Source organism: Oryctolagus cuniculus, chromosome 3 (genome assembly GCF_051225735.1).
Source record: "Oryctolagus cuniculus isolate XC-2025 breed Fujian yellow rabbit chromosome 3, ASM5122573v1, whole genome shotgun sequence".
Taxonomy (NCBI): domain Eukaryota; kingdom Metazoa; phylum Chordata; class Mammalia; order Lagomorpha; family Leporidae; genus Oryctolagus; species Oryctolagus cuniculus.
Window position 1 is genome coordinate 43609379 of NC_142869.1, and position 13339 is coordinate 43622717.

The following is a 13339-nucleotide window of genomic DNA, read 5'->3' on the forward strand; positions in this document are numbered from 1 at the left end:
GCTTTGGTTTGGCCCAACCCCAGCCATTAAAGCAATTTGGGGAGTGAATCAACAGATAGAAGATCTCTGTATCTCCCTCTCAGCCTTTCAAAGAAATAAAATTATATCTTAAGAGCAAAACAAAACAGTAAATTCAGTGGTGGCTGCCAAAGTACCCAAATCCCTCAGGCCATATAATCTAATTTTAATGTCAAAAACTTCTTTAGTAGCAGAAGACAAAGTAGTTGTTTTTTGAGCACTTCATTCTAAATTATGACATCTTAAAAAAACTTTACATCTTTTAATTTACAATAAATGTGGAAGAATATAAAATGGTATTAATTTTTAAGATTTTCACCTTAACTGATTTTACAGTAAGAATGCCAATATTTTTAGTTACATGAAAAATTACATGTTTGTAAATAGTTGTGGTAGCTTTATCACAGCATGACAACTCATTAACTTGCAAATATTTTCTAAAGTTCAAATGGAAACTGTTCAATTCTTTCCTAAATACCTTTCTTATCTGCCAAACTACTCTAACTCCTATATTAAGTAAAGAACAAACATTCAAACTACAGAGATCTAGTTCCTTTTTGTTACCTTTTTTCACCATAGTCCAACATTATTAGGTCATTCCTCAGAGAACTGGTCTGTTCCTCGACTATTCTCATCCTTTGCTGGAGTACCGTGAATGTTTCAGAAGCTGTAGCGTTGATGTGGGCTGGAGAAAGGACCGGTCTGCACACTGTAGTTTCCATATGCACCTAAGATTAATCAAAAAATATTGGGGTTCTAAGTATGTTACTGACTATGCATCGCAGTCCTGTAGAACTCAGGTACGGCCATGTGTACTGCTTTGGTCAATTAAACGCAGGTGGAAGCTTTAAGTGCCAGCCTGTTGTTCACCATTTCTGTTTTCCCTACTCCATGAGATCCACAAAAGCCCAGCTAGTGCCTGTTCCATGTGCCAGGGTCCTAGATGAAGATGACATGAAACAGATTCATGACTCATCTGTGACATATGAATAGTGTGAATGAGCAAGACATACGTTGTAAGCCATTGAGATTGTTGAGTAGTTTGTTATTGTGTCATAATCTAGACTACCCCATTTGCTAGCATTAGTCACATATTAAGCTCTGTGATTTGTCTGAGGGAGTTATTACTTCTATTATCAGCGTTTTCATTACCAAGAAGGCACCTGTGTATCTTTTAGACACCGACAGGTGCCTATCCCCAGCTCACCAGTGTGGCCTGGCCTAAACAGGGTCCTCAGCACTAACAGGTACTATGCCCACCGGAATGTTCCTGCTCCTCCACAGACCCCTCCAAAACTGAAAGGCCCTGCCTGTGCTGCTGCACCAGCTTTACATCTTCTGCATGTGCCCACCAGAGCAGTCACACTCTAAGGCAAGTTGCAGAAATTGACAGGAACCTTGAGCATGTACCAAGACTTGTCACATTCAGAGCTGCTAAGCCCTGCTTAAACAAGCTGCATCCAGATGGCAGAGCATTCCCACAGCAAACCTCTTTAACTGAGGCCACTGAGACACCCACAGGTATTGCTGATGCTGATTATAGCTAAAGAAGCTACACAGATACTACAGTACTGTGCTTCCCTCTCCCTACTCCCAAGGAACTAAAACCAACACAGCCTACCCAACCAACATTCCTAGGACACATTCCCAGGAGAAAGTCTTTTACTATGAAAGCCACTCTATAAAATTGGTAGAGGCAGCTGATTCCTTCAGGTATGCAAACATCAACACTGAAAACAAGAAACACATAAAAGGCAACATGGGACATAATACCTCTCTAATACCTTCACAGGGACATAATACCTCTCTAGCAGTAGGCCCTAAAGAAAAAAATGTTGAAATATTGCCTGAAAGAGTGAAAAAGTTCAAAAGAATGATTTCAAGGAACAATGAGATATGAGACAGCATAGACAGATAATTCAACGAAACTAGGAAGATAATTCATTATCTGAATATGAAATTAAGAGAGACCTCTAGGTCATAAAATATAATCAAACAGAAACACTGGACCTGAGTAACTCAATCAGTGAGATAAACACAATCAGAGCCTCAGCAACAGATCATATTAAAGCAGAGGAAAGAATTTCTGAACTTAAAGATGGGTCTTTTGAAATAACTCAATCAGAGAAAGAAAGGAAAAATTGAAGAAAGTCCACAAGACTTAAGAGATGTGATTGGACAAATGTTTGTATTATGGGTGTTCCAGAAGGGAAGGGAAAAGGCTGAGAAAACCTACTCAGTGAAATAATTGCTGAAAAATGACTAAAGGTTGAGAAAAATATGGACATCCAGGACATACTTGCAAAGATTTAGATAGTTTTCAGAACACTCAATTATATAAAGCAACCAGAAAGTTCAAAGTACCCCAAATAGATTCACCCAAAAAAGGATCTCTGAGGCATATTATAAACTTGATCAAAAAACAAAAACAAAAAAAGAGAACTGTAAACACAGAAGTGAAAATTCACATAAGAGAATTTCAAGTCATATATAAAGGAATCTCCATTAGACTATCTGAAGATTTCTCAGCAAAAATCTTACAAGCAAAAAGAGAATAAGATTTTTTTCTTAAAAAAATTTATTTTTTCTATTGGAAAGGCAGAGTTAGAGAGAGTGGTAGAGACGGAGAGGTCTTCCATCCAGTCATTTACTTCCCAAATGCCTGCAATGACCAGGGCTGGGTCAGGCTGAAGCCAGGAGCTTCTTCCACGTCTCCCATGTGGTGCAGGGGCCCAAGCACTTGGGCAATCCTCTGCTGCTTTCCCAGAGGCACTGTCAGGGAGCCAGATCAGAAGTGGAGCAGCCGGGACTCAAACTGGTGCCCACATGGGATGCCGGTGCTGCAAGTCAGGGCTTTAACCCGCTGCACCACAGCACCGGCTCCTAGGATAATATATTCTAAGATTCCACATTTACAAAAGAAAAAACCAACTGCTAACCAATAATACTATATCCAGGGCCGGCTCCACAGCTCACTAGGATAATCCTCCGCCTTGCGGCACCGGCACACCGGGTTCTAGTCCCGGTCAGGGCGCTGGATTCTGTCCCGGTTGCCCCTCTTCCAGGCCAGCTCTCTGCTGTGGCCAGGGAGTGCAGTGGAGGATGGCCCAAATGCTTGGGCCCTGCACCCCATGGGAGACCAGGATAAGTACCTGGCTCCTGCCATTGGATCAGCGCGGTGTGCTGGCCGCAGCACACTGGCGCGGTGCGCTGGCTGCGGCGGCCATTGGAGGGTGAACCAATGGCAAAGGAAGACCTTTCTCTCTCTCTCTCTCTCTTACTATCCACTCTGCCTGTCAAAAAAAAAAAAAAAATACTATATCCAGCAAAGCTATCTTTCAGAAATGAAGAGGAAATAAAGATCTTCTAAGACAAGAAAAACTGAGGGAATTCATCACAAGAAGACTAGCTTTATGGAAATGTTTAGGGTGTTGTATACTGGAAGCAAAAGTTCAATAATTGCCATCATGAAATCACAGAAAATTATAAAACTCAATAGCAGAAAACAAAAAATAGAATCAAACTTTATCAATATATTTTTGAAAATAACAGATAAACAATGAGAGGAATAAAGGAACAAAGGGTATATAAAACAACCAGAAACCTTTAATAAAATGACTAGAGGTGACCTTAGTTATTATTAACAGCCTTGAATGTAAACAAATTAAATTATTCAATTAAAGATTCAGTCTGGCTAAATTTTTTTTTTTTTTTTAACCACAAGAACCAAGGTGTTACTTATATAAACTCACTTCTTCTTTGGTAAAGACTCACAAAGATTGAAAGAGAAGGGATAGAAAGATATTCCATGCAAACAGAAACCAAAAGCAACAGGAATAGCTATACTTACCTCAGATAAAATAGACTTCCCAGAAAAAAAGTTGTATGAGACAAAGACCACTATACAGTGATGAAGGGTTCAATAAATAAGGGAAAATAATAATAGTAAATACTTTTATATATGCACCCAATACCAATACACCCAATTACATACAGCAAACATTAGATCTTGAAGGAGAGATATACTTCAATACAACAATATTTCTGGACTTCTAAGCCCACTTTCACCAGTGCACAAAATTAACAAGGAAATATCAAACTATACTATAAGCCAAATGGACCTGGCAGACATTTTTTATTTATTTGAAAGAGTTACAGAGAGGTAGAGGCAGAGAGAGAGGGAGAGGTCTTCCATCCGCTGGTTCACTCCCCAAATGACCGCAATGGCCAGAGCTGAGCTGATCTGAAGCCAGGAACCAGGAGCTTCTTCTGGGTCTCCCTTGCAGGTGCAGGGGCCCAAGGACTTGGGTCATCTTCTGCTACTTAACTGGTAGTTAACAGGTACCCACCCTGTGAGGCCCATAGTAAAGAGATGGATTGGAACTGGAACAGCCAGGACTCATACAAACACCCATATGCGATGCTGGCATTGCAGGCTGGGGCTTTAACCCACCGCGCCACAGCAACAACCACAACATTTACAAAACATTTCATCCAACAGCTGCAGAATACATATTCTTCTCGTCAGCATATGGAGCATTCTTTAGAACAGACTACATATTAGGCCTCAAGTTTCAACAATTTAGGTGTATATTGGAGAAATAAGTTCTAAAGTTCTCCAGCATAACACAATGACTACAGTTCACAAAAAATCATGTTTTATGAGAAGAGAGGAGCTTGAATATCCCCCACCCCCCATACACACAAGATGCATGTTTAAGGAAACAAATGCTCATTACTCTGATTTGATCTTAAGATTTTGAGAGAGAGAGAGCTACAGACAGAGAGGTCTTCCATCCACAGGTTCACTCCCCAAATGACTGCAATGGCCAGAGCTGGGTTGATTCAAAGATAGGAGTCAGGAGCCTCCTCTCGGTCTCCTGTGGGCGAAGGCCAGACCATAGCAGAGAGCTGGATTGGAAGTGGAACAGCCAGGACTCAACCAGCAGCCATATGGGATGCTGGCACCACAGGCAGAGGTTTAGCCGACTACACTACAGTACCAGGCCCTGATTTGATCATTATTCATCATACACATGTATCAAATTACCTCACAGTACCTTTGAAGATATACAATTATGCTGATTTTAAAAAAAGGAAAAAAGCCACATCTAAAATGAAGTTAATCTGAATTTTCTCTTGTACTTACTAATGCATGATTCCCCTCCCCAAAATACATCACATAAAATCATGAAGCTAAATAAAATAAAAAGTAATTAGAATGGTGGGACTATTCTTTTAAGGTATTAGCAACAGAAGAAAAATTAGCTTATACATGGTCTCAACAGGTAAATGAATCATGTTCAATGACAAGGTCATTGGTGGAAACTTCAAAGATATTTTCCAGTAACTCTATTCTGTATAGATATTCTATACTAATTGTACTGTAAACCAAAACCATCTCTAGCAACAGTGTTCCTGTGGGAATGGATTCACAGACATCCAACTTGGGATATCAGGAATTTGCCTTTCTTCCCACTTGCTGGGTAATTATCTCCCTCCCTGTCATTTCCCAGGCAGTGAAAGTAGGGACTATCTCAATTCCTACCATTGAAGTTGGTCCCTAGGATCCAGGGCAGGAAATCATGAAGTGGAAGGAATGGTGGCAGGATTTAATGGGGCAAAAAGCAAGGCAGGTAGGGGTATAGAGACTAATATTCTTGACAGTATACCAGTGCTATATCCATTGAGGACATTTCTTTATCCTAAAATAGCTCTCCAATATCTTTTGCTATAATGAGTATGTCCTCCAAAAGTTCATGTGCTGGAAACTTCATCCCCAAATTCAGATATTAACAGTATTTGGAAGTTAGGGCCTTTGGTAGGTAACTAGCATTAGACAAGGTCACCAGGGTAGAACCTAATGTAAGCATTTGTGATTTTATAAGAAGACAAGACCCAAGCTAGCACACTTGTTCCATCTTTCCCTGTGGTGCTCTCTGCCATGTAATGAGGTAGCAATAAAGCCCTCACCAGAGGCTAGTACCATGCTTTCAGAACTCCTCTGTCCTCTAAATAAAAGAAGTTGAAAAGTTCATGGTCCCAGCCTCCCTTACAGCTGGCACATCCATGTGATACATCCTTGCTAATGAAACTTTAGACAGAAGTTTGCAAAGGGTAGCCTGTTTTCTGATATAAAGGACAGAAATAATTGTACCTGTCCTTTCCTTCCCTATTATGATGCCCAGAGCTGTGAGTGATCTTTCATTGGCCATGCAGCACTCCAGTATTAAATACAAAGAGCTAAGGATCACCCATGTCTGAGAAACACAAGGAAAATGCCAGAGAAGCTCAGATGAATCCAGCATTTTTATTTTATTTTTATTTATTTATTTATTTTTGACAGGCAGAGTGGACAGTGAGAGAGACAGAGAGAGAGGTCTTCCTTTGCCGTTGGTTCACCCTCCAATGGCCACTGCAGCCGGTGCGCTGTAGCCGGCACACCGCGCTGATCTGATGGCAGGAGCCAGGTACTTATCCTGGTCTCCCATGGGGTGCAGGGCCCAAGGATTTGGGCCATCCTCCACTGCACTCCCTGGCCACAGCAGAGAGCTGGCCTGGAAGAGGGGCAACCGGGACAGAATCCGGCGCCCTGACTGGGACTAGAACCCGGTGGGCCGGTGCCGCAGGCGGAGGATTAGCCTAGTGAGCCGCAGCGCCGGCCGAATCCAGCATTTTTAGACAAAACCAGTAATCTCCAAACTGTGTATGTGAGAAAAATTTTTTATTTTTAAGATTTATTTATTTGAAAGTCAGAGTTAGAGAGGAGAGGCGGAGAGGGAGGGAGGGAGGGAGGGGTCTTCCATCTGTTGGTTCACTCCCCAGATGGCCGCAACGGACAGACGGAGCTGTGCAGATCTGAAGCCAGGAGTTTCTTCCGGGTCTCCCATGTAGGTGCAGGGGCCCAAGGACTTGGGCCATCTTCTACTGCTTTCCCAGGCCATAGCAGAGAGCTGGATGGGAAGTGGAGCAGCTGGGTCTTGAACTGGCGCCCATATGGGATGCTGGCGCTTCAGGCCAGGGCATTAACCCAATGCACCACGGCACCAGCCCCTATTTTGTTCGTTTTTAATCACTTTCCTTGAGTATGCTCATGGTATTCCCAGACAATAGCTCATGGAAAAACAAGTATGAGGAGAAAGTAAAGAAAACTACAAACAGCAGCATAGGGAGGACAATTTCTGTGGTACCCTATGAGGCCCAAGTAGCTGGCTATAATAGGAAGGACTGTCTACTAATTTATATTGGAAGAACATAATACTACCATAAAAACAGCAATGGACTACTTTTAGAAAAAATTATAGGAAATGAAGACCCTTCTTCCATATATTTAAAATAGGATACAGATGCTCACCTAAAGTATCTTCATGTAATTGTTGAAATGTCTAGTTCTATTGATATTTCCCTAGGGTACCTATGATATTTATATAATGCTTACATTCATTTTATAGGGAATCTGCCCATTCAGCCATAAAAACAAAATGGAATATAAAACTAATTAAATTGCTTCCTTTACTTACAGCAGAGAAAGTGTGTATGTGGGAATAAGAATTTGATTTACCCCAGCATCCACTCAACCCTGCTCTATACTAGGGCTTCTCAGCCTTCCAGAAAGAAGAAAAAAATTCTCAAACAAAAAGTAGGAACCAACTCAGGCCCCAGACTTTGAGGAGAAGTAAGTTTATAGAAAATATCACTTTAAGGAAGGGGAGACCAAAAGTAAACATTCATTTATGGTGGACAGGGACAACATTTGGTGTGAAATACATGGTGCTGTCCTTGAAATATTCTCTTAGTCAGTGAGGATCGTTCAGGCTGTTGACTCAAAAGTTAAACAAGCCAATCTTGCCCTTGGGCATTTATTAAAAATAGATCTCAGGATTAGGAGAAAACCCTATCCCACCCCAAAACAAATCATCACCTCCTTCTCCCCACTCTATCCCGCTTGCCTGACCCAAACAATGACAAGGTCAAGAGAGCCCCAGGAAGCAAGAGAGTGAGCAGTGATGATCAAGTCAGATCAAGTCGCAGAAATGCAGCCTTAATAGCCACCAGGGACAGTTCCTAAGTGTGGGCAAGGCCGTTAAAGGAAGTGTGAGGTAGGATTTGGGATCTAGAGAATGTGTCTGCCGAGTTAGGGCTTAAAGTCAGAAGATGCTCATTTTCACTGCAGTTACTCATATCCCTGCCTATCCCTTCCCAGCTGGGTATCAGAAACATCACACTCCCATACACACACACAATCCACTAGCCATTAGGCAGATCCTCCATAAGTCATAGCTCTAGAAACCATAGTTGAAGAAGTACAGTCTTAAAGAATCTGCTTCTAATTGTTAATATTCCAGCAAAGATAGAATGGCTTTAATGTATCTGTGCTTTGTTGTTTTTGAAAAGGAGAAAATACAGAGTGCTGTCTTGGACCCAATTCCTGATGCTTGATAGTAACAATAAACAATACTAAGACATACACCTATATTTTTTTAAAAGTTCATTCACAACTAATTTCCATAAGTATTTCATTATCAAAGTAACACAGTTCTATCCCAATGTTCAGAAAGAGTATTGAGGCTGGTAACCTCAACAAAAGCATGCATTGAAAAGATCAATGGCCGGCGCCGCGGCTCACTAGGCTAATCCTCCGCCTAGCGGCGCCGGCACACCGGGTTCTAGTCCCAGTCGGGGCGCCGGATTCTGTCCCGGTTGCCCCTCTTCCAGGCCAGCTCTCTGCTGTGGCCAGGGAGTGCAGTGGAGGATGGCCCAGGTGCTTGGGCCCTGCACCCCATGGGAGACCAGGAAAAGCACCTGGCTCCTGGCTCCTGCCATCGGATCAGCACGGTGCGCCGGCCGCAGCGCGCCGGCCGCGGCGGCCATTGGAGGGTGAACCAACGGCAAAGGAAGACCTTTCTCTCTGTCTCTCTCTCACTGTCCACTCTGCCTGTCAAAAAAACAAAAACAAAAACAAAAAAAAAAAAAAAAAAAAAAAAGATCAATGTCACTATTAATACACTAGTAAAAGCCAGAAGACTTTAGAAAGGGATCACTTGCTTTTGTGGACACTGGCTACATTCCTGAATCTAGTAACAGCTACAACTATATGCTATGTGTCTCAAAGTAGTTGGGCAAGGATTCAATGTTATCACAACCACTGGAAAAATAATTTGCTCAAAAATGCTATCTTCATTCACTCATACATTTAAAAGATATCTCCTGAATGTTTACCATGAGCCATATACTATTAGGCATTGGGTAGTACAGCTGTGAACAAAACAGATAGAACTCCTCACCCTCACTGAGCTGTTACACTTGGTGATAAACATTAGGTAAAATAGTTTTTTCACTGGTGATAAGTGCAATTAAAAAAACTGGAAAAACCATGGGATGGGGATCCTGGCACATATTTTCATTTTAAAGAGTGGTCAAAGAAAGTCTCACTGAGATACGTAAGTAGACGTGTCTATGAAGGAAGTCAGTAGTGAGCGCCAGAAAGTGCTAACACCAGGTGCAAAACCCTAAGTTAGAACACCTGTTGGGCACACAAACAGTGAAGAGGTTAGTTTGGTGGGAAAGCAACAGGTGAAGGAGGAAATGATTGGAGGTGAGGTCAGAGATAACAATGCGATCAGACTACATGGAGCCTTAAAGACCACTGTATAGGTCTGGTTTTTTACTCAGTGACTCACAGAGCCATTGGACAGTTTAGACCTGAGGAGTACTGTGACCTAACTTGACATTTAACTAAATCACCCTGGCTCCCTTCCTCCCCAAATGGTAGGAGGGCATGGACAAAAGCAGGAAGTTGAGACTGCTGCAAACAACCAAGGCAGGTGATGCTGCAAGCTAGAATCAGGGTAACAGCAGTGAAATAGTAAGAAGCGGCCCAAGTCCAGACATAGTTTAAAAATGTTTCACAAATGGATTAATGATAGGATACAAAGGAAGCAGCCAAGATCACTCCAAGGTCTTTGACTTGAGCAACTGAAAGGATGGTGTTAACACCGAGACAGTGGAAACTTACTAAGGCAGAATTGGTTTGAGTGAAAGCGTTTTTTTTTTTTTTTGAAATGCTAAATTTAAAAGGGGAGAGATGCCCAATACACGACTGCATTTGTGGAGCTGGAGTTCAGGTGAGAAATGTGGACGTGAGGTATAAACTCTGGCGTTTTCAGTATACGCATGGCTTATAAAGCCACAAAACTAGACACTAGAGAACAGAAAGATTTAAAGGACCTAGTCTTGAGAGCTCCAAGATGAACAAATGAGGGACAAAAAGAGTATGTGTGTGTTCCAGACAGATTGAGACCTTGTACTACGTAGGGTAAGACTCAATCCTTTCCCCATCCTTTAGGCTGAGCACGGAGCCTGGGGCACTGAGGATGGCAAACACATGGGGATAATTAACAAAAATTTAACCACTGTCTCCAGGTCCTAGGGAAACAGCAAAGGACGAATGTTAATTCTTATTTTTGTAGCAAGCAGGCCTGAGAGGATAAATGGTGGTAAAAAAACAAACATAAACTAAGAAAATAGCCTTCCTATTGACCTATCACTTCCAACCAAACGTATAAATACGGAAAGGTGGTACTGGGATTATCCGGAAAATTCAGCGTCTACACTCCCTTTCCCCCAGGTAGAGATAGGCCAAGGAAGACTTCACTCCTAAATGGTCTTCGCCGGTACCCAAAGCAAAAGCGCCAGCAATCAGGGTCCCGAGGTCCAGGGAGCAGGACTGGGCTCCGCCGGAGAGAGGAGGCTACAGCGGAGGAAAAGTTGACAATGGCTTTTCCTAAACCGCCAACTCTGCCCCACGCCTGCCACCTAAGCTCACCCGCCCAAGGTCCAGCAGCCTCACCCCACAGTCCATCAGTCCGCCGGCCGCTCGGTCCCACTGCAGGAGCGCCGGTTTCCATGGAACTAAGACAGCGCTTCAAACCAACGCGCTCCCTGGCGCATTTGTTCGAGTACGCAGGCGCACCCGCGGCAGGGCATGCCGGGAATTGCAGTTCTCCCAGCCCAAGCGAGCCCTCGGCCCGGGGCGAAACCCAGGCCGGAATCCAGCGGCACGCAGGAAACGTGCTGCCCCGTGACCCGGATGACGACAGTCTCCATTGTGCTCGAGAGCGGGGTACGCCGGGATATGTAGTTTCAGCCCACTCACCTGCTGGCGGTCCTGTAGAGTCACTCGTTTCTGGTGAAAGAGCGGCGTTTTATTTTGTTAATGGGCATACAAAAATGGGAAAAATTCAGAACTCAAACATTTCTCTCGTTAAAGGAAAAACGAAGTACCATTTCTTCATCCTTGATGGCCACATGAAGAGTAAAACAAAAAATCTTTTTGTTTCTTCAATTCTCTCTTGCCTTGTGGAGAAATCTAAATCTGTGCGAAGTAGCTATGGGAAGAGAACATTGAAAAAAATAAAATAAAATTGCAGCCGTTTCTAAGTTTGACTTTCAGAATGTGTATTTGCATCTATGAAAATCTTTTCATGGTGAGAAAACAACATGGCTTTGCGTTTTGGTGGCTGGAGAGAACACCTGTGAACGCCAGCGCAATTGGAGCTTTTCTCTCTTCTTCTTGAGGCACAGCTGAGTACCCCTTAAGCCCTCTATTGAAAACAGTCTCCTCCCTCCGCACCCCTCCCACCCCGAGGTGAATCCACATTTTCTTAGCAGATTCCTAACTGAACTGGATCTGGCTGTTCGGATTCTTCTGATCAAGCCTCAGCGGGACAGCGTTCCATCAAACCGCAGCTGTAAGCTCTATTCATCAAACTAGGCAATACAATGAAAGAGAAAGGAACACCGCATTTCACTTGAAGAGGTCAAAAACTTTTAATATGGAAGAAGGTGGAAATGTATTTTAAAGCCTCAAAGCAAGCAATTATTTGCAGTGTGTATGTTTTTTTTTTTCTTTCTTTTCTTTTTGTAACCAAGAGTGTAGGATTTGGCAAGAGGGAAAAGGGGCAGAGAATAGCAAACAGTTTATTCATATGATGTTGTTTTTCAGAGAAAGTTCCAGGAAAACTTAGCTTGCAACGTTGAACTCAGAAGGGGCCAGACCACCAAATCCAGGAAAGTTGAAAAAAAATCAGTCTGACTCAGATTTTTGAACAAATCATGTATATTGCTTGAGCAGGAAGAGACCTCCTATTCCATTTCTACATCTCGGACATGCTTAACAGTTGCTATAAAAGCCCACGGAAACTGCTTCTCAGGGAGGCAGGTTGTTTAGAGAACTCCGCCTCTCCACTGTCTCCTTTACTTCTCCCACGTAAATAAATCTTGGCTTTGAGGAATTCCTGATTAATTGGTAAAAACCCAAGCAAACTGACCCTTTGTGTCTGCAAACATTTTCTTGCATTGACCTCTGATTGTATGTAGAATTAGGACATGTGGGATACATGTATGCGTTCCACAGAAAATCCATACACTTCAGTGTAAAGAGTTTTCACCATCTCAGATCTCCATAATAAGCAGTAGTTAGAGAGCCAAATAGACTAAATTTAGCATTTTTCAGTTCTTTTCCTCTTCCCACCATCTGGCAAACCAGATAAGAACTTAATTACAAAGTTAGAAAAAATAAGTCATTACCAGAGAACTAGTCTCTGAATAGCTGAAAATCATTATAACCAGAGTTTGATTTTATTAAGTGCCTGAACATGTTCTTTTTTTCTGATTTGCTTCTTGATTTTCAATTAATAGTTTTAAAATATGTATCATATTCATAAAACAAGGTCATTTCCTATCTCATTACAATAGCCTCCTATGTGGGTTTTTCTATCATGGTTTCCAAGGCAGCCTTCATACAACTACTAGAAATTTCTTAAAAAGTAAATCTGATTATCTCAGCCTGTGCTTAAGATCATTTAACATCTCCCACCCCCACCATTGAACTAAAAGGTTTCCATTGAACAGGATGAAGATAAAATAGGTAACAGTGTTCACTCTGCTAGGTTTAAATACCTTGGGGTTCTGGCCTTTCTTAGCCCCCAGAGGAAGGTGGAAGAAAGAGGCAAAGACCATCTTCAACAGACAGGTTTCTTTATTGAAGCAAAGGAGTGTGTGTGTGTGTGTGTGGGGGGGTGTCTCTGGTGGGAGGGAGGAAGTGGGACATTCTTGTGCGCCTTATTGTCCTTTACATCCTAATCCACCAGCCTCCCTAGTGGAACCCTGCACTCAAGACTAGGCTAGTCCTCCGCCTGTGACGCGGGCACTCCGGGTTCTAGTCCCAGGCAGGGCGCCAGATTCTGTCCCAGTTGCTCCTTTTCCAGTCCAGCTCTCTGCTGTGGCCTGGGAAGGCAGTGGAGGATGGCCCAAGTGCTTG

General features: G+C 42.7%; 1 protein-coding gene across 1 annotated transcript in view; it reads right to left on the reverse strand.

The window, feature by feature from the left end:
- The window catches only part of CCDC150 (coiled-coil domain containing 150), a 108943-nt gene extending 97780 nt beyond the window's left edge, over window positions 1-11163 (reverse strand). Inside the window, exons 1-2 of the mRNA XM_017342998.4 lie at window positions 10844-11163; window positions 583-746 (exon numbers count right to left, since the gene is read on the reverse strand). Of these exons, the coding sequence (XP_017198487.2) occupies window positions 583-746; window positions 10844-10879 (200 nt within the window). The 5' untranslated portion in view covers window positions 10880-11163. The remainder of the gene's footprint in view (window positions 1-582; window positions 747-10843) is intronic.
- Between the last annotated feature and the right edge of the window lie 2176 nt (window positions 11164-13339).